The sequence below is a fragment of the Lipophrys pholis genome, assembly GCF_963383615.2.
Source record: "Lipophrys pholis genome assembly, chromosome: 12".
Taxonomy (NCBI): domain Eukaryota; kingdom Metazoa; phylum Chordata; class Actinopteri; order Blenniiformes; family Blenniidae; genus Lipophrys; species Lipophrys pholis.
This window is the reverse complement of record NC_137641.1, coordinates 21700164-21721763: the sequence shown is the minus strand read 5'-3', so window position 1 is coordinate 21721763 and position 21600 is coordinate 21700164. Positions and strand designations below refer to the sequence as shown.

At 42.6% G+C, this 21600-nt stretch overlaps 1 protein-coding gene across 1 annotated transcript; it reads left to right on the top strand.

Annotated features, from left to right (window-relative positions):
- Positions 1–562: 562 nt before the first annotated feature.
- zdhhc8a (zDHHC palmitoyltransferase 8a) lies at positions 563–13569 on the top strand. Its single transcript, XM_080476250.1, has 10 exons — positions 563–901; positions 8288–8409; positions 8597–8754; positions 9288–9460; positions 9538–9640; positions 9741–9832; positions 9935–10064; positions 10182–10287; positions 11556–11668; positions 11801–13569. The coding sequence occupies exons 1-10, from the start codon at positions 798–800 to the stop codon at positions 13112–13114; spliced, it is 2415 nt and encodes an 804-aa protein (XP_080332376.1). The 5' UTR covers positions 563–797; the 3' UTR covers positions 13115–13569.
- The last annotated feature ends 8031 nt before the right edge of the window (positions 13570–21600 follow it).

Below are 21600 nucleotides of genomic sequence, written 5' to 3'. Positions count from 1 at the left end.
ACTGAAAAAGTATGTGACGCTTCTGTGGTTCCTTTGGTTCAACCCAAAATAAAAACAAGCAAACAGCATAAAGGAGATGTCACCTTTTGATCCCATCACTCACATCTTCATGAGAAAAATATCTATCTATCTATCTATCTATCTATCTATCTATCTATCTATCTATCTATCTATCTATCTATCTATCTATCTATCTATCTGTAATCAATGTAAATAACAATAAATAATATAAGCAATACCTATTATAGATCATGACTTTAAAACTCTGGAGTCTGATGTGTTGGTGAACTTTCCACAGCTTGACAGATAAATGTAATTGTTTGCTGCTCAGTAAGTTATTGATCACCAATAATAAAAATAAAAAAAAGCAGTTTTGTCTTTGCATCTTCAACATGTTTAATCTCAGTTATTGGTTCAGCAGCTGCAGCACTGGAGGATGAATCCTGACGGTGACGAAACAGCGTGTAAAGTGTGGTTCCGTGCCCGGGATGACAGGAGGGGTCTCAGCGGGAGCAGCCTCACGTCATTCATGAGTAAAAAGCACCACCTTTGGGACAGACGGGAGGAGACATCTGTGCGCTGCTGCCTGCTGGCCGGGACGGACGGAGGGACGGAGCGGGATGCGGGCTTTTCTCCTCCTCCTCTTCCTCCTCCTCCTCCTCCCACTCCGCCTCTGACTATGGTTTTTTTTTTTTTTTTTTTTTTTTATTTCGGTGCAATTGATGACGGACTCTCTCCGTCTCTCGGTGCCGTCTCTCCCGCCGCGATGAGCCGCTGATGAGTGCGCAGAGGAAAGGATGCCCGCCAGTGGCGCAGACGCGCTGAAGCCCAGCGCCTTCATCCCGGTGTGCACGGCCGCCTGCCTCCTCATCGGGTCCACCTCCCTCTTCTTTGTCTTCACGTAAGTGCCACCAAGTCCGGTGAGGAGGGACGGGGGACGGGACGGGGGACGGGGGGACGGGGGGAGGGGGGCAACAACCTGTCACCTGCAGTGTGTGTCTGCTTCACGGAAACTTCCATCCATATCCATCCATCCGTTCCAACATGTTGGAATCGACAATCCTCTCATGCGTCTTTAGATAATCACAAATTCACTTTTAACTTTCCTTTATTTAAAATCCCACCATCTCTGTATTGCCATTTTTAATTTGTGTTCTTCTTCTTTAGCAATCTTACCTTATTGTGAATAGCTCAAACCAACCTTATAACTGTTAAATATAGTAGCATTTCTTCCTCCTCCTGTCTGGCTGGGCTGTCCTGGCAGAGCCATCAGAGGCGGCTCACATCTGACCTGGTTGGCTTGTAGTTTGGTGGCCGCACAGTTGCACCCTGAGGACTCGGAGTAAGCACAGTTTAGGGGATAAGCCACCCACAATCAGCGTGTATCAGAGTGACCCATATGTGTCGGAAATGAAGCCGGAGGAAAATCAAAACACACACACACACACACGCACACACACACACACACACACACACACACACACACACACACACACACACACACACACACACACACACACACACACACACACACACACACACACACACACACACATCCTGCAGAGGCAGACTTTGTGTCAAGATGGGATGTCTTGATCAGAATCGAGGTTTCGTATGAAAATTTGGTGAAAGTGTGGCAGAAGTTAATTTTAGCCGTCGTGTTTTTGACCTATTTGTGAGGAGAGATGTTCATAGCAGGGGGATGAAGAGACAGCACTAAAGCCAGCACTGGCATGCAAGAAAGAAAAAAAGAAAAAATTATTAAATATACTATCCTGTAATACCCTCACAATCCAATTTAAATGATGATATTGGTTTGTCAGATTTTATTTTTTCTCTCTTGAGTCACATCATTTTGAAGCTTTTACTTGTGTAGATCAAGAAGAGCACAGTATCATCCCAATACTGTTTCCCATATGGAAAATCTGCCTATATCCACTATTGACACACTGACTTGAGGATTCACATCGGCTCTGTGACGGTCTGCTGACCCCTGACCTCTGTAGCCATATCTGCCCTAGTTTCTCCCATGTTCACCAGCGGTGCACCGTTTCAACTGGAATCTGACACCAGATTGGGGGTATGGGATTAGGATCCTCTGGCTGATGCCATGTGATTCCCCCCCATCTGGGTAAATGTCGTCTGGAATCTTTCAGTTCGCCATCAACTGGTTGTAGCTTTGCAACTCTCGTTACGTCCAGTATTTCACGCTATATGTTGTACTGTTTTATGTCTAAACATCTGTAAAGTTGATTGATTTTGCTGGAGAAATCAGAATTTGTGGTTTATGGGACAGTGAGTGCAAATATAGCTTCATGCTACATAAAAAGACATCTGTGTTGTTTTGTATTGTTGAAAATGGCCAAAATGTATGAGAAATGCTCGCAGTCCTCTTGTTTTTGGGTTTGGTCCCTCAATAGATCACCATGACTTCTACTCGATCCATATATTTTTTACAGCATCACACATGCGTCCTGTGTTCATTTTTGACAGAAATACTTTCAGGATTTATCATTCAATATTACATAATTTCATGATAAGATGATTATTTGTTTCTGAGGTAGTATGGGTCCAGACCCTCAGGTCTCACCCCTTGATATCTGCCCATGGCACAATTTGATGTTACATTTTCGATAAAATGACATGGCTTTAGTTTGATTTCATAAAATCAACATAAACACAAATTGTAGATTTAAACCTTCATAGTATGTAGAAGGTATGAGTGTATATTGATCGCTGATGTATATCTATCACAAAAACGTATTTCTTTTCATATGGAAATTGTTCAGTCTGGAATCAAACTGATCTCTATGTTAAAGTCCTGAGGCTTGTAAATGTGACAACCTGACAGGTCTGTCTGGGACTTTTGGGGCTCAGAGGGAAGCTCACAGGCTCAAGAAGGTTGAGAATCTCCCGATTAAATTCATTTACACTGTGAGAGAAAAAGAAAAAAGAAAATCAATGACCTGCTGACGTGATGGATTGAAATGAGACGACTTAATTGGGACTGCAATGCTAAACCAGCCAAACCAGCAATCAGAGAATGATTGAACTAACAAGTGATGATTCAAGGATTCAGGCTTCTTTGTGGAATTACATTTGCATTTAGAGCAAAAATAAATAAAAAATAAAAAGCCTTATAAACCAAACTTAGAAAATGAACATAATTCTGCAGATCAGATAGTTTCTGACTGAGGAATCCAAATGTCCTGTATGTCAATCTGACTGTGTTCACTATTTACTACTTGATTACAATGTTACACTTGTTTTCTAATTGCCTCAAATTGCTAGTATTTTGTGCATTTTTATCTAAACTGGCAGAAGGTTTATCATTTTTCAAATAAATTCCACCTAATGTCACATGTTTCTGATCGTAAAACTTACTTGTTTTACTTGTACCAGTGTATGTATAGCATCTTACTAGCAATGAGTCAAAAGGACATTGGTTTCTCATGAGCAGTATCGCTGTAAGGACCCTAACAAATGATAAGACATGCAGTAATAAATGAATAGCAGCCTGTCAGGACCCTCAGCCCTGAGGTTTACACTTCATTTGAACTGATTACTCAGTAAAATGAGGATTCTTACAGAAATAAGCCTAATGTGCAGATTTCAATGTCCACTGCAAGTTTGTTTAGAGTCAGTCAATGACCTTTACAATCATCCGAGCTTTTTGTTTTTCCTTTTCTTGATCAAATTAATCAGTTCCTGGTTTCCTTCTTTTGTTCCTCTGTCCATGAACTTGTGTTTGGGTTAGCGTTTAGGGTTTGGTGCATTGTTAAACTGAGGCGGACCACCTATTTCCCACAAAGATCACAGGCCGGAGAAAGACCAGGGGAAAAAAAAAAAAATCCCCTCCGTGATTGTATTATGTCCCACTTTGCCTGGACACTGTACAATTTGCTTATCAAGAGAGGAAGCCATGCATGCAGACCAATGACAGGCCACACTCACTGTAACTTACTCTGAATTATTACTGTTGGAATTCATCAAACATTTTGAAAGATTTTTTTTTGTAAGAGAAATAGGGTTTAACAACAGAAGTAAGGCCTGTTACACTTTATTACACATCTCGGGCGGCTAACAATAGTAAAGGATGACCTTCATTAGCTCGAGATCATAAACAAATAAGTAGCAAAACCCCAGAGGACGCTAAATTAACAGAGGCCACATTTTACTGCTCAGGAAATGAGCGTTTCCATTTAGAGTGAGCCATCAGTTTGAAATAAAAGAGCTGAATTGTCAGCCAACCTGTCGAGGTGAGCATTTGTCCATATTTCTATAAATGCATTATGATAATAGTAAAATAATAATAAAAAAAATTAAAAAGCAAGTTTTTCTTACCTCACATGAGTCAACTGGTGTCCTGAAAACAAAATGTACAGTGGGACTAGAGGCAGAAAGTGATGAGAACAACAGGTGTGTGTGTGTGTGTGTGTGTGTGTGTGTGTGTGTGTGTGTGTGTGTGTGTGTGTGTGTGTGTGTGTGTGTGTGTGTGTGTGTGTGTGTGTGTGTGTGTGTGTGTGTGTGTGTGTATTTTCTGACACAAGAACAAACAAAGGAAGTTTGGAATGAGTTTGAAAAAATAGCAATGACAACAATTATAAATAGTGTAACCTATTTATGTATATGAAGTAAATGATAATAACCATAGTAATTCAAATGTAATTATATATGATTGTATTGTATTTGCATTATAAAGCAGTGGTTCACAACCTTTGAAGCACACCCAGAGAGCCTTTAATAAAGGCTGCAGACCTCCTCTCACAACCTTACAAAAGCTGAAGCCTTTAATAATAACACATTAATAATACATTTGTAGCGTCATAATTATCGGTGCGACACACCAATGGCTGTTTGTCTGCCTCGAGTCCTTTCTGGTTGATTGAGGAGAAGTTTGGTTGGTACAAATGTGGATGCGGTTGTACATACTGAGGCACGTATCGTAGGAGTGTGTGGAAAGTGTCCGGTGAATTTATGTCGTCTCTCGAAATGTGACAGATTACAGGCAAGTGATGTCATTCATGTGCGCGTGGCAGTATTTCACAAAGGGAGGTCCAGCTGAAAGCACTGGTGAACCCGTCTGCCGTGCCACTGACCCACTGCAGGGATGAGGCCGGCGTGCAGATTGCAGAGCAGCTTACTGCTCTGTGTGATTTAATAGAGCTCTGCCCCGCCGGTTTCATTAGGTGGGGCTTGTCCTGCCACGCCGCAGCATAATGATTTGTCTCTCCCTGCCGTCCAGATGGTCTCAGACCAATGATGGAGGCCCTCCGTCCGGCACTGAGGCGTTTGACGCCGTAATCTGCCCCTATTTTTAGACCTTTATAAAGAAAAAAAAACAAAACAAGGCCTCTCCTGTCACTCTCTTGCTAATATTTTAATCAAAAAACGTAATTAATGGTGAAGAGGGTCTCATTTACCGCAGTCTCTTTTTAGTGGGTTTTGTTTAAGCTTTTAAACTTCTTTTGTGGCACGGTGAGAGCAGCGTGTTTAACTAACCAGCTTGAGTTACACAGCTTAACGGAACTGATCAGCTATGACAATTTAAGCACATGTCAAACATGACCACATTTGGTGACACCAACTTGGACACAAATCCTGAATGGAGGCCCCCGAGGAGGAAGTGGGGGCTGCGTGTGGAGGGATCACATGATGGCCTTTAGTCATTTCATCACATATTGCTGCAGTCGGAATTTCTGATCGGGTCATCGTCCCAAATTTCTTCAAATCTGAAAGAAAATCTAGAGTTGCGTATTGATTTTTTTCACATCTGTTGAACAAGCTTGATTCATCTTGAGCGAGAGCGAGAGTCTTCCTATTGTACACCACGAGTCATGAATCAACCGGATTTATCTCATGGCGGACAACATACAGCACACTGGTGCACTCCCGTGTGTGATATATGGCCTTCACTGCACACTCGGTGTTTAGCATTTAATGGGGAGCACTCCACAATGCACTGGACTGGCAGAAATGGTCTGTAATCCAGAGTTTATAATCCAGGGATTACTGGGTTTGCAGCTGGCACAGCATCAGCAGGCGCGCTCCTTTTGGGGGGGGTGGGGGGTGGGGGAGACCCCTCCCCCACCGCCTGAAGCCAGTCCAGGGGTTTGGTGGACCGGACAATCTCACTTGAATTTGTCTCACTTTCGGTTGGACTTTGAATTCACTCCCTCACATGCTGATCAAGTCAGTTCTTTAAAAGTGCATGATGTCGTACTCTTTTATCTTCCTGATAAAACCTGCAGCAAGATTAAAAAATCGTACATTCCTCTCTATATGCTGATACAATCACACACTTTGTACCGTTCACAGATCTCCCTGAGCAGTATATAGGTTGTGACGTTCAATCAAACACTGTTAATATAATCCAGTGAATCTTTTCCTCTCCGTCTCCCACCTAACCTGATTACACTGCCCCTCCCTCTAATCTCACGCAGTAAAGATATAATCATTCACCCATTCCATATAATTCAGCACATCCACTGAGCTGGCGAAGGAGATAAGTGAAGTCTGAAGATTTTGTGCTGGTTAAAATCCTGACGGGACACTCAGATTAATGTCATCATGAGAATATTACAATTTTAGGCAAATTCAAAATGTTTGTTTATCAAATCTACAGATGTAGTGTTTGTATATTCCGTTTTATCTAGAATAATTTATGATCCTGCCGGCTGCAAAGTGGTATGGCAATTATCACTTTTGCCTTGTTGCAAAAATTGGATGGGCCTTCCTGTGTGCGGTTTGCATGTTTTACCTGTGCAACGGCGACAAACGATTTGAATAATCAAATTTTTATGAGTAAGAACCTCTAAACAGATAACATGATGGGCTGTGGAAACTATTTATGACCATCTTTCATTATTTATTACCAGTTTATTCCATTTTTAATAGTAAAAGGATTTCACTTATGTAATACTTTCCCACTGATTTAACAGTCTCCAAAGGGCTTTACATTGTTCGTCACATTCATTCATACACATACATTGTCACACACCATGCAAGGAGGTCAATCGATTCATTGAGAGCAATTGGTGTTTTGGCTTGCTCATGGACACTTTGACAAACGGCCAGGTGGAGTTAGGGGATCGAACCTGCAGCCTTGTGATTCAAAGACCTTACGAACATTAGACTGAATAAATAGCTGCGAGATGGAGTATTTGCCTGCGCTCTTGACTCCCTGCAACTATATCCTGGTTCAGTTCTAGATGCAGACAATCTTTTTGTGTGAAGTTTGCATTTTGTCTGCGTGTAAATCAGTTTTCTCTGGGTACTGTGGCTTCTTATACAATATGTGTGAGGCTCATTAGCTTCTCTAAATAGGTGTGATCTGTGGTTGTCTGTCTCTCTGTTTGCCCGGGGATGGACCGATGACCTGTCCAGGATGTACTCCACCTTCATCCACATTGGACTCCACCTCTTCTTTCTCCTTCTTTGTCATTTTGTCAGTATCAGTGTAACACATGATCATCACTGAGGTCTTTTTTTTTAACAGGAAAACTGATCAAATACAGTGTTATAAGGAATTAGAAAACAGTGCAGAGTGCAAATGAACTACAAAACACTAATATATGTGACTGAAGGCTTTTATGTACTTGATGACTAACAATACAATGGAGTATTGGAAGTTGTGTTGATTGTAACACCCCTGAATATGACAAAAAAAGCAAGTAAATGGACTTCACTTATACAGTGTGTTGCACTCTGAAAGCACCTAAAACTGTTTACTATATTCACCCATACACTGACACACAAAACATGTCTGATCTACTGTATATTGCAAGCAATTTAAGGTCCAGGTGTCCAAGAGCACTAGAAGATGGGGGATTAAACCACCAACCTAAGATTGGGAGACAACCATCTCTACCTTTCACTCTGTGTGAAGCTTTATGTGGCTCCAGCATAATTCTACCAGCCTGACGCAAAACGCCGCCTCAGGTTTCTCTGTCTGCCCTTGCTTTATTTTTTACAGTGGGTACCGCTTGGCGCACAAAGATTACCCCTATTTAATCCCTGAGGCACGTTCACTATAAACAATTGCTCTGGAACCCACTGCTCCCGTCACAATGAATGAGATAAAGACCATCCCTTAAAATCTTTGTTGTAGCTGTGATTTGTGTTAACCTCAACCTTTAAGGGATGAATACTTACAAACAGGCTAAAGGAACACTGCCAACCCCCATTACAACAAGTGCTTTGAATGAACACGAGTGCAGGGGTCAGTTTTTATTCATTTTTTATTTATTTATTTATTTATTTTTATCTCTTGTGTTTATACATTCAGATGCCCATGGCTGGCTGTGACCATCTGCCCCGCTGTGCCACCATGCTGTGCCATCCTTTTCCTTTTTGTGCTGGCCAACTTCACCATGGCAACATTTATGGATGCTGGTGTGCTCCCAATGGGTTTGTAATCAAAGCGATGCCATGCTGACAGCAGGAGAGAGAGAGAGAGCGAGAGAGAGAGAGAGAGAGAGAGAGAGAGAGAGAGAGAGAGAGAGAGAGAGAGAGAGAGAGAGAGAGAGAGAGCTCTCATTCATTCTTTGAAAGCTTGAGGGTGTCACTTCATCAATTTCCGATATTGTTTTCCCAGCCAGCGAAGACGAGGACAAGGATGATGAGTTCCGCGCCCCGCTGTACAAGAACGTCGATGTGAAGGGCGTTCAGGTGCGGATGAAGTGGTGTGCGTCGTGTCACTTCTACAGACCTCCGCGGTGCTCCCACTGCAGTGTCTGTGACCGCTGTGTGGAGGTGAGGATGTGGACAAAAATATCACATTTAAAAAATGTGTCTGAAATAAAACTATTAAAAAAAACAAAACAATACCAATCTGGTGGTGTACTTAAATTGTAAAGCTTAAATAAATACTAAACAGGGGGCATGGATGCACAGATCAGGGGCCGGCTTTTGAGTGAACGCAGCGATGTGCTTTGGTGAAAGTCAATAAAGGAGATTTCTGCAGGGTGAGTGATGGACAGAGGGTGAGAGAGAGAGAGAGGGAGAGCGAGAGGGAGGGAGAGAGAGAGAGAGAGAGAGAGAGAGAGAGAGAGAGAGAGAGGGAGGGAGAGAGAGAGAGAGATCTCATTAATCAGGTTAATCCTTTTCTCAGATCCTTTGTGGTCTCTGTAGGAATACAATTTGAAAAAGGATTCCGACAGTCTGTATTAAACTGACAGTGTTTTTTAAAAAAAAAAGAAAAGCACATTTGGCATCCCTCAAGCTACAAATTAATTCTGGATTTTCAGAGTACCAAAGTAGTTCATATATAAATGTTTTCCTTTCAGGACTTTGACCATCACTGCCCCTGGGTGAACAACTGCATCGGGAGGCGAAACTATCGCTATTTCTTTCTGTTTCTGTTGTCGCTTACCTTTCACATGATTGGTGTCTTCAGCTTTGGCCTCATATATGTCCTGCACCACATGGACGAGCTGTGGAAGCTGCACTGCACTGTCACGTATCCTACAAGACACATGTGCAATGCTTGTCCAGTCGATCGCATTATGCAGCAGATTTCCTTATCGGTCTTTCCAGTTTGGTAGTTATCAGCATATCAGGGCTGTTTCTCATCCCCGTCCTGGGCCTGACTGGATTCCACTTGTATCTGGTATCTAGAGGACGCACCACCAATGAACAGGTCAGTTTTTATGTCCCACATGTAGCCCCTGTCAAGAACAGTGGAAATGTGGCACAGTTGAAGTACAATGATAATAATATATCTCTTTATGCTCTCATAGGTTACTGGGAAGTTTCAAGGCGGAGTAAATCCTTTCACCCGAGGTTGCTGTAACAATCTGGAGTATCTGGTTTGCAGTCCCATCTCTCCTAAGTACGAAGCATTATTTTTTTTTCCCATTTTATCCTCAGCAGTGCAGGAAACCTTGTAACAAAGATAATACTTTGCTGCCTCTTGTTTGTCCTGGGGCACCAGGTACACAGCGAGGCCGTGTAAGAAAACAGTCATCCATGTTCAGCCTCCCTTCCTGAGACCGGAGATTGACAGACAGATGCCAGCCAAAGTCAGGGACAATGGAATCCAGAGCCGGCAGCTCCCAAATAAAGTATGCAGGAATACTTAAAATATCATCTCAACATCCTGTCCGAGGATTGTGACCTCAGTTGTCAAGTAGTACAAGATAAATCCCTCGTGTTTTCTTTTCTGTTTTTTTTTCTGCCAGCGGTCCTCAACTGGAGCTGTCGAACTGTCAGACATCAAACAACAGAAAACTCCGCCGCCGCTGCCACCAAAACCAGACCATGGCCTCCTGAAAAGCCAAGTGGATGGTACTGTAGAACAACACATATATTCAGTGGCCACCACACACTACCACACCAGTGCTAATGACACAGTACCAAATGTCAATACTTACAGCCAGAGTTGGTAATTATTCAACTGCACACAAACTACTGTGGCAACAACCCTTGGTCTGCATTAATCTACTCTTCTGGACTTCTAGAGGGTAGTAAAGTCAGAACTTGATCAAGTGGAACAGCTGGGGCTGCTGGGATGCCTCATTATTTCAGCAATATGATCTAAAAACTGCAGCTCATCAATCCGTCTCCTCTACCCCGTTATCCACCGCAGGGCCACAGGGGGGCTGGGGCCCCTCCTTTCTCTCTCCCAGAACAGGTCATCTGACCATCACAGGGCAAACACAGACACAGACAACCACACACTCCCACAATCACTCATATGGACTCATATTTAGGGTCACCAATTAACCCCACTTGCATGTTTCTGGACGGTGGGAGGAAAGCAAAGAATGCACACACACACACACACACACACACACACACACACACACACACGCGTGTGTGTGGACACTATGCAAACACCACACAGAAAGGTCCCAGCCAGTATTTGAACCCGCAACCTTCTCACTGTGACATGAGAGCACTACCTCAACACCCTGCTGACCCTGTAGAGGATCAACCTGAAAAACGATGGGTTTGGTTACCCCCGGCAACTGAGATCTTCCAGTTTTGAGCTTTAATCAGGATACTTTGCTCCAAAGGTTAATGTGAAGAAACAAATCAATTTATAGTCGTAAGAAAGTTTTGCTCCACATCTGTGCTTTTCTCACTGACGGGCTGCAGTTTCAGCCATGAATAGTCAATAGTTCTTCCTGCCACAGGCATCATTCAATGCACACCCTTTGTTCCATTGTCATATCTGCCTCTACTGTCTTCACCCTGCATTCATTTGTGTTTTCATGCCTGAAATGAATGAATCAACACTGAGATAAGTCCTGTGTTATTGTCCATTTCATTTAAGTTTGGAAGGTGTACAAATGAGCCAAAGCAATCTGTGATTCCACTTGATGCTCTAAATTAAATGAATAACCCTTTACAGACATTTCTACAATAAAGGAAAGATAACCGAATTAAAAAGTTGGGAGTAAACAGGTTAGGTATGTTGTAAGTCTAATCAGTCTGATTTTGAAGAGAATCTGTATGATATATTTATGAATTCAGGGTGCTAAACTGATAACTTATTTTTTCTTAGTTTGATCCAACGTATGCAGTTGACAAGGATTTAATTTCAATTTCAGATATTGGACATCATCACAAGACCATCATTCCTGCGTCAATTCCCACTGTGCCACAGCTGCGGCCAGTCTTAGAGGCCATATCCAGAGGATCATCACCCATTCCTCCAGAGCAGGTGACTTTTGTTTGTTCCAGCTCTTTTCTCGGTTATCGCTTAGAAGGTAGTGCAATCTTTGTAATGTAAAGTCACTCTGATTTGACTGATGTATGATCGACTTCGCTGTCTGTGTGGTGTCATCTTGTTCAGCTGCTGAAGACATCAGAGTATCAAGGGAACAACAAAGGTCCTGACTTCCGCTCTCAGTCTAGAGAAAGTCCAGTGAGAGGCAGCCATCACGCCGGCCTGCCCATCCAGCCGTCTCTACAGACCAGCACAGCCTCCAGCTCGCTGCAGCTCAACTCTTTGACCCTCAACTCCCGCTCTCTCACTCTAAAACACAGTGGCCGCCATGGCAGCAAATCCCAGCTGACTGCCATGCACACTGACGGTGTGGGATCAAATCCCCCACCCGGCATCATCGCCACTTCCAATCTGCTGGCCAACCACAGCAGCAGCAGCAGCAGCAGCCTCACCTACGACAACCTCATGCATCCTGCAGACCCTCAGCTCATGGCCTCCAGAGGTGCCCCTCCAGTCGGTTACCACCCTCACTTTATGACCCTGGGTGCAGACGGGACCATGCAGCGGCCGTCTCCTCACTCCTACAGTCCCGTGTTTATGGGCGTCGCCAGACAGTCTCCACAACCTCGAGACCCGTCGCCCTCGCTGCAGGGGATGTCCTCAAGGGATCCCTCCCCGTCGCTCCAAGGTTTCATTCAAAGAGATCATTCTCCTGCTTTCCAAGGGCTGATGCCGAGGGACCTTGCCTCCCAAAGCGTGACATCACGAGACATCCCCCCTCCAGGTCTTATGATGCGGGACATGGGCTCTCAAAGTCTCCGAGACAGCCTCCGGGATCTCGTTCAGCAGGACTCAACACCCCCACGGTCTGCCGCCGCACGCTATGACAACTTCACCAAAACTATCATGGCGTCTCTTCATGAGAGACGGGAGATGGAGGAGAGGGAGAGGATGCTCCGTCTCCAAGCCAGATCGCAGGCGCTCTATGGCCCAGATATGGGGATCTACGACATCCCCAGCAGGAGGAGCCTGCCGCCAGACAACATCCGACCTCCAGGCTCTCGGGGGCCGACTCCTCCGGCCTACGGCTCCAGGGAGTTTCTGATGAGCACAGGTATTTTGGGTTACGGCCTGAGGACCTCGCCTCTCTCCAGCTCCTCCACGTCCTCCCTAACCCGTGGCCCAAAAACCTCCAGCTCTCCTCTTCAGAGTAGCAGCAGCAGCAGCCTGCAAAGCAAGGGCAGGTCTTCCTCTCCAGCCTACTGCCCCTCTGAGAGGCCGACACAAGGCCTCGCTTCCTCCACTTCCACAATGCCTCGTTTATCCTCCTCCGCCGCCTCCTCTGCCCCTTTCTACACCTCGTACGCCACCACAAAACGCTCCTCGCTTCCATACTCTTCTGAGGGGAAGGACTCTGCCACACTGGGAGCACTGAAATAATAATTAAAGAAAAAAAAGATATTACATGTTTCCGATTGTGTGAATGAATCATCTATGCAGTGTTAGTCTCAGTCTTCACAGCTCGGAAATCTTTTGTAAATAAGAGGCCATTTGGAACGTTCTGTGTGGGAGTGTGTGTGAAAACACAAGTTCACACTGAAGAGTAAACTTAGAAATATTCTTGCAAGGTCATGAAAGTTCAAACAAACCATACAAAAACTGTGAATCTCAGGACAGTTGTGCCTCCTCTTACAGGCAGAGGGAGCTCTCTGAACCCAAAGCAGAGGCGCTGTGTGTAGAATACAGATTAACTTATTATCTATTTGTATGTGTTTTGATATTGCTTTTGTGAAACAGTGTAATACGACATCATCTAATTTGCCTACTGCCGAACAACCCTTTGTTTAATTGAATTTTGTAGTTGTTTATATGAATAAAGTTATTTTGTAATTTCCACTTGTGCTCCTATGTTGTTTCATGATGTGAGAGGCATTACAGAAAATGCCATGAAGGAGGCTCATGTACTCAAATATTTAACGTGCCTCTTGGCAGCGGGATGAAATTGCATTTTACTGGTGGCTATCAATCTTTCTTCAGCGATATTACACTTGTGCTCGATTGTACTCCCAAATCATGAGATAATTTTAGCCCATAACTCAACATGGAGATAGAGCTCAATCCACTTTGACAAGTCCATTCATTGTATTTTAAAATTGCTGCAGTGCATGACTACATGTTTCTGTAGTGCACCAGGAAAAGGGGAAATGAATTATATGGGGTTGAGTATGAAGGAGTAGAGCGAGGTATGGGGTGATTTACTGAGTCTGCAATGCCAGTTACTGTGCTGATTTTTGTGTATGGCACCCTCTAGTGAAAAGAATCAGAGGGTGGGAGGATGTCAGCTTGATAGCCAGATTTAGCAGATGATGTTATTATGTGCAAAATGCCAGAAAACAGTGTGATGCCTCTGTCAGGGGTTAGACGTAATTGAAAAAAACCAGAGGTGGCTTCATGATCCACAGGCAGCTTTGTTCTCTACGAGTGCCTCGTTTAAATATAATGACAAAACTCATGACAAATGAACACCAAAAACACATTTTGTTCCTCAAAAGACAAACAAATAAAATTAAAATCATTCTTTAACTTTTACAGACTCTTTCAACTGTTTGATATTTAGGTTGACCTTCTGTTTAGTGGCCACTTCACAACTGATTTACTCTTTGCAACAGAAATATTTCTGATAACAGGAAGGTTTCTGACCTTAAGTCCCGATGGGCAAGAACACATTCTTTTTCAGACAGTAATTGATAAGACCTGGCACTTTTAGGCCAAGTTTGTATGTGAGTTATTGTTGTGCTATATCGTGCTTGACCTTACAGCAGACAGAAATGCGGATATGACAGTAAGGCCTGAAAGGCACGACTGATTTAAACTGTTGGCAGGAATTTGCAGCACGGCTGACAGATCTCTCACCAGACCGGTAAATTTAGCGAGATACAAAAACAGCTCACTCAGGCAGGCTTAGTTAAAGACCTGACAGCAACAAAAGATGTGGAGCAGCATGAAAAAAGAAAAAAAAAAAAGACACCTCTCTGTTACAGTGCCAGATAGCAACAAGTAAAATGTAAACAACATTGCTCAGCAGTCATTTGTGCAGTTGTTCTTGCCAAAAAATGTCTAACAAGATTGCAGATTGTACGACACACGCTTTTCATTGAGGAGACTGTAAAACAACGAGGCTAAGTTTGGAGGAGAAAGACGAGGACAATGTCAGGGCCTCTAAAGTATCAGCATGATCCAGGATGAATACGAACCGCAATCCTCAAGCAGTGGAGCCAGAGCTCAAGGAAGTTTTAAAAACGGGACATTACTTATTCATCTTTTCTTTTATAGAGAAGCTCTGGTGGACTGCAGTATGTAGTCCTTAATATAAAGGTAAGTAACAGAATAACAAGATGCATCAATAACAGCAAATAGTCACACAATATCAACGTCAGAATTCCTTTATTTTCAACGCATAGGAAAGAATATAAAATGAATCAAGACAAAGAAATGAATCACACATAAAAACACATGGCACCGCTATAAAAACAGCAGGCTTTCATATTAATCTACATTGAAATAGATATTATATATTTTTTAAAAGGCATTTAAAATGCAGCAAGTGCAAGATAGAAATGGCAGTTCTCAACATGATTTCTTTTCGGTTTATTTAGTGTGCTGATGGCTGTTGAAAAGAAAAAATGTCTGATCCTTCTTCAAAAGCATGTTCATCTTCACAGTTATATGATCCCTCCCTCCCTCCTCTTCTTCGCTCCTCTCAGGTGTCTGCAGCCTGAGTGATCGGCTGCAGGATGTTGAGTAAAATACCAGAGTAGTACTTGGTGAAAGGGAGAAACCGAACCCACCATCCATCCATCCATCCATCTATCCTTCCATCCATCCATCCATCCATCCATCCATCCATCCATCCATCCATCCATCCATCCAAACGGAAATCATTCAGTTGGTCTATAGACTCTTTCCAGACAATATTATATATATTTGTAAGTCTCAAAGGTTAGACTGAGCTTTAATAAGTTAGCCCTGAACTGAAGTGTGTTTGACATTTCTGTTCCATACCATTCATCTTACATATTGGCTTCTTCAAATTCAGGGTTGTGCGTCGCTGGAGCCAATCCCACCATACTATGTGTGAGAACAGAGAGAAATCCCTCTTAAAGTGCTATTGTTTAGAGGGAGCATGATTAACAGGAGGATGAGATGTGGGGCGGAGACAAGTCTCATTTCATTTTACCACTGTTACTTCTCCACACTTTCCGGCTCGGTGAGAAAAGTGTAGATTCCAGCGATACATTTCAAACACCTCCAAACTAAAACTAAATCTATACCTTTATGTCCTATACCCATTCATCTAGCTCAGGGTCATGGGGCACGACAGGCAAATTAGAGTGAATACTTAAGTGAGAAAGCCCTGTTTTTGGACCAAATTCAAACCAGGTCTTTTCTTGCTGTGAGGCGAGAGCAACAATCAGTTCGCCACAGTGTGGCCCGCGACCACCACAGGAAATCAATTGTTGTTTTCCTGTTAATTCGCTGTAGTCCTGTTTTTGGTTGTTCGTTCAGAGATGTCCAGCTGGCCCATGACCCCTCTATTTTTGTTCTTTCTGGCCAGACTCCCAGACTCCATCTGCTTTAGTTAATTTGGTGATTACTTTTTGCAAATAAATAATTTTTGTGAATTGCATTCCCTGGCACAGCATCTTCATATGTTTCTGGCCCCTCGGTAGAATTTATTGAGGCCTGCTCGGTGAAGGTCATTTCTTCAAATGTGCATGCACACTGAAACAGTTTAGAATTGTCGCACATCTTTTTTTTTTCCTTTAGTCAGTCTTTCAAGGTCAGTGGTTTTAGTTAGGAATGTGCGAACGGGTTTCCTTTTTTTTTAAAACATCATAACATCATAAACAGAGAGAAGCAACTATCATTTTAATTTGATCATATTAAAAGACACACATCAATCAGTATGATACACATTAAATGATTTTTATAGAAATGTTCAGCATCTGCACACTATTATTTTCCCGTCATGTTGAAGTAAGTCGTTGTTTTTCTCAGGGGGGTAATGGAGCTGAAATCCGACTGTTATTTTGTCCCCTCCTAACACCTCCCTCGCTCAAATCCAACTCAGTGATTCTGTCCGTGCGTCGATATTTTTAGACCTGCCTTTGCTTTTCCCATCATCACTGAAAATCTACACGGGCTTTACACTATAGAAATGATTTTCTGAAAAGAAAGACGTTTGACAATTCCGATGTTTTCCCTTCCTCGCTCTGCTGTTGTCTTGCTGTCATTCTTCCTTTCACCCCCTCCGTCTCACTCTTCCTGCTTTTTGTAGCCGGAGGTAAAATGGTAATGACACTAATGACAAGACTGCTGTGCAAAGAGGGATTGCAGGTCGTTGAGTTAGAGGAGGGGATCAAAAGTATTCGGTGCAGACTGAGGTGTCTGAGAGGCTCTCCATCTTACATCATGCTATTTTTACAACATATCCCTATAACAACATGCCCCTCAGAAGAGACCGGTGTCCTCAAACTCAACATTTGTCTCAGTGAAATGGCATAGCACTGTTGTCATACTGAATGGGACTATAAGAAATAAAATGCAGGACCTATGGTGAATTGAAACTGCGTTACATTCAACATTCACCGGAGTGTTTTATATAGACAGAAAAATGTGTTTGTCTCTGATGAGTACTGTCTTATAAAGGAATACTTTCCAAATCCACAACACATCCATCTGTGTCAAATCTACTGGGTGTATTCACCCGCTGTGTGTATTTCAGGTAGGAAAAAAAAAATCCTTCTTAATGTTTCATCATCTTTCCTTTTGTGGTTTTGAAAGATTAGAGAGAATTTAAAGGGGGGGAAAAAAGTCGTAGTTGTACGCGGAGTGAGGAGGACAGATTGTTTCCACAGTGGAAAACCATGAACAATAGTAAGAAAGGACTATTTTGTTCGAGAAAGTGATGTACCCACAACTCCCTTAACACCCCACAATAAGTCTGAAATGTCAAGGTTTTTATATGACAACAGTATAACAGCAGCTGACCATGTGAAAAACAGTTGTTTACCTAACGTGGGCATACTTTTGTAATAATAATAAAAAAGGAATCCTGATATTAACAGTCACTGTTCACTAATCTATTTACATTCAGTGCTTTCTTGCCTTGCAGTCTCTCCCTCCTCAGTGTTGCCATGGTTCTTCTTGCTAACGGCACGCTCGGTATCATAGGAAAAGTAAACAATTACGAGGTTGCATTTGAGGAACGTGGACTCCCGATAACCTCTCGACATGAGCTGATTTCTTTCAAATCAATCTCTGTGTCACCTAAAGCTCTTATATTACTTCTTCACATGCTGTGGAGTGACCTACATTTAGACCACTGACTACCCCTCTTTCTCTCTTCCTCTCTCTCTCTCTCTCTCTCTCTCTCTCTCTCTCTCTCGGTCCCTTTTCCTCAGCTCATTGATATGCTTGATCATCAGAGGCATCGCTGAACTGGCTGATTGTCATTTTCAGCTGCAGAGCCACTGATGCATTTCATTTCCTCTCTGGGCTCTCTGTTTTTGTGATTAAGCACTCACTGCAGTGACACTTGACAAGGGGGGATTGGGATTAATAGCAACTCTCGCTAGTTTTGTATTTGGATAGGGGGCACAGTTTGTAATATTAACATAATTCGTTCAATCGCTACACAAGGATGCATTGTGGTGCTGCTTCGCGGGAAGTCCTGCACTGTAGGGGCGATCCTGAAGGCGCTTCTTATACCAGGCCTATGCAAGGAGGGGGTGGGTGTCAAAATAAATCAATGTGAAAGCCACGACTTCAGGTGCTGCCTTGTCATTTATAGTCTGAAGACAAACAATCTCTCTGACTGGCTCCTTTGTAGAAGCAGGGCCATTTAAATAGACGTTAAGTTTAATGAATTTGCATTAGTTTGTCTGCACTTTAACCCATTGAAATGAGATCTTGTCTAAATACATGAACATAAAACTGAACAATGACCTTTCTTATCTGAAGCATATTTGGTGACCTTTCCTGGTATTTCCAGTGCGTTCTGTGTGGTGGCACCATTGGAAATATGAGCAACATTGAAATAACCATTTCCATTTGAACACTTCCAAGATGTTTTGTCTCTGCACTAAAAGGAATTAGCCTCAGCAGCACGTGCCAGCCTGAACGGAGCAGAGGTGGGCAGTGCGGGGGCTTAATTAGAACAAAAATCTGCATTGACTGTGCCTGTGTGTGGCAGCGTCCACAGGAAAAGGATGTAAAATGCCCTGCTGGCTGTGTGGGCATTTCATTGAGATGACTATATCATCATACACACTGTAATGTAATATGCCTTTTACTCTGTGGGTGTTTGTCAACAGATCCTGTGTGCCGCACTGTACTCTGCCCCCCTTGTTTATCCCCATGTGTATGTGTGTGTGTGTGTGTGTGTATAGATAATGGGCAGCAGTAATTACTTTCATCCCTGTCGCATGGTGAAACCAATTTGCTCTCCATTTGCTGTGGTGATGAGAGAGGGTTTCATCATCTGAACGGCAGCAACAAAACAGCATTATTTACACTTTAAGCTGAGGTGCGTAGCTGCAAAGATGTGGGCCTGTTTGAAAATTCACCACTGCACACGGCGGAGCGGGATTCATTCCCACTGCCCACACTGAAAAGAGACTTTCAAGTGTGTTTGTTAGTGAAAGATTTCAGATGAGGCAACAGGTGCAGGGAATGAATCACGCCGGAAAAGCAGCAAAATTATAACATTTTCCAGTTTAATGAGAGTTCAGGTAGACCGCAGAGGAGCACAAAGTCCTTCATTAAAGATTAGTGGAGTCAACATGGTATTGCAGCGGAGCTACCGCCACAGATATTTCTTATGATGTGATTTCATTGGTTGGTTAACAGATAATACACCCCATGTGAGGGTGAGGGGGGTGTTTGGGAAAGATAATGTTCAAAAATGCCCTGGGATGTGGCGACCACATTGTGACGGCAAAACACACACACTATTCAGTTTTGATTACAAAGCTTCAAAACCGACGGCTTTCATGGAAAATCTCGCAATTTATCTCTTTGTGCAAAACTAGAACGACTATTATTTCCATGATTACTGACAAGAAAAAAAAAATCTTTTAACCGTGAATCTGTGGAAGGATTTAACCCTTTCAAGACATTTCTCTGTATTGCAAAGAGAGTTTTCCTGTCAGTAAGATAATAATTTGTTGTTTTTATTGTTTGAATATAAAAATGTTGTGGTTTGTTACTGTCGAGCGATAACATTATTATATTTCCTTGGCGGAGAACAGCTAATTTGTATATTCAGGCACATTGCAGTCTGAGAGTAGCAAGAGTTTGTACAATTTCTAAGAGCCCCAAGATTGTCTGTGCAATCATTCTTCAACAAAACTATAGCATAAAGCGTTAGCAGAGGAATGGTAGGCCATTCAAAATGCCAGAAATGAATCACCTACTTTAAAGTCCAGAAACTCCTTGAGACTCTTTGCTATATAATTTGAGATGTGTCACACTCTTGAAACTTGTGAATTCCCGCTAATAAAAAGTGGCTTGAGGCTTATGACAGGCTGTGAAAATGTTTGATGAACATTCAAATAATGTGGTTGCCATTGCTAAAATTAGTTCTATCAATAATATGCATCTATGTGTAGAATGGTTAAAACATTCATATTTTTTTAAAGTTGTGATTCGCAAAGTACAGAAAAATGAATTAATGAATGAAGATAATGGAAATTATTGGAAGGATCTTATTGTATGATACACATGTAGTCTATACCAGTATTTCCAAATGAATTGAACAATTTGGCTTCACAAACATGCATCATTGTTTCAACTGCCGCTTGTAAATCTTTTTCCTGTTCGGAAAATTCCCTTTCATTACTAAAGTAATGACGCCTAAGTATGCATTAACACAAAACCAAGTACTTCTTGAAGCAATCCTCATCTTGATCTTGAACAACATTTTTTTTTTCCTCGCAAATACGCTAATTAAAATAAAATGTTATCAGCAAGTTGGTAAGTAGCTATAGAGTTATTTTGTGCAAAGACTTGTATTTTTGAAGTGTTTCTGTTATTAGTTGAGCAGTACGTCAGTGTGCGCGTGTGTGTGTGTGTGTGTGTGTGTGTGTGTGTGTGTGTGTGTGTGTGTGTGTGTGTGTGTGTGTGTGTGTGTGCGTGTGTGCATCACTTTGGTAATTAATTTACTCATCGAGTACAACTAAAATTACATCAGTTTTTTGGGGGAGGAAAAAGCACAAAAATCTGGATAATTTGAATATAATTAACAAAGACTTTGAAGAAGCACCGACAAAACAGATAAACTACCAACATACAAATATCAGCAGACCTGTGCTGCAAAGGTTTGAGAACATTTTTGCAAACTCACCGCAGGCGCCACAAGGTGATTTTGATGCAGTGAACATCATTCATGCTGCTCTCAGGAGGACTACGCTCGTGTGTCCTCCGGCAAACAGGAGTTCAGTAAAACAGTAACTGTTATAATAATAATAATTCTAATGCTGAAGAAACAGTTCGCTGGCCAGAGCAAGACGGCAGCTCTGTGGCTGGTTATAATGTAGGACAAATGTAAAGACTCTTTGTTGTTACAACGATTGTACGTTTCTACAAGTTTGTCATTTCGTTGAGAATCACGTCTTCCTCATGAATGCTGGCAGGAGACTTCCCACTGCACAGCCTCACTCCTGCAGCTGCTCAACCTTCATTGTATTCATTAAAAGCTTTCTCTACTTACCTTCAATGCCCTCCGTAATTTGGCTCCCCCCATACCTGTCAGCCCTTCTCCATTCACACACCTGCTCCTGTTCTTTTTAATGCTCTCTGTCCTTGTGCCACGACTACAGGAGCTTTCAGCTGCTCCAGGAAACACTCTGTTGCTACACATCACA

What these genes read in the sequence shown, in the direction of transcription:
- zdhhc8a (XM_080476250.1), top strand. Translation starts at nt 798, where the DNA reads ATGCCCGCCAGTGGCGCAGACGCGCTGAAGCCCAGCGCCTTCATCCCG. An exon ending in TCTGTGACCGCTGTGTGGAG is followed by an intron (nt 8,755 to 9,287) that starts GTGAGGATGTGG and finishes TTTTCCTTTCAG; the next exon opens with GACTTTGACCATCACTGCCC. An exon ending in AAGCTGCACTGCACTGTCAC is followed by an intron (nt 9,461 to 9,537) that starts GTATCCTACAAG and finishes CGGTCTTTCCAG; the next exon opens with TTTGGTAGTTATCAGCATAT.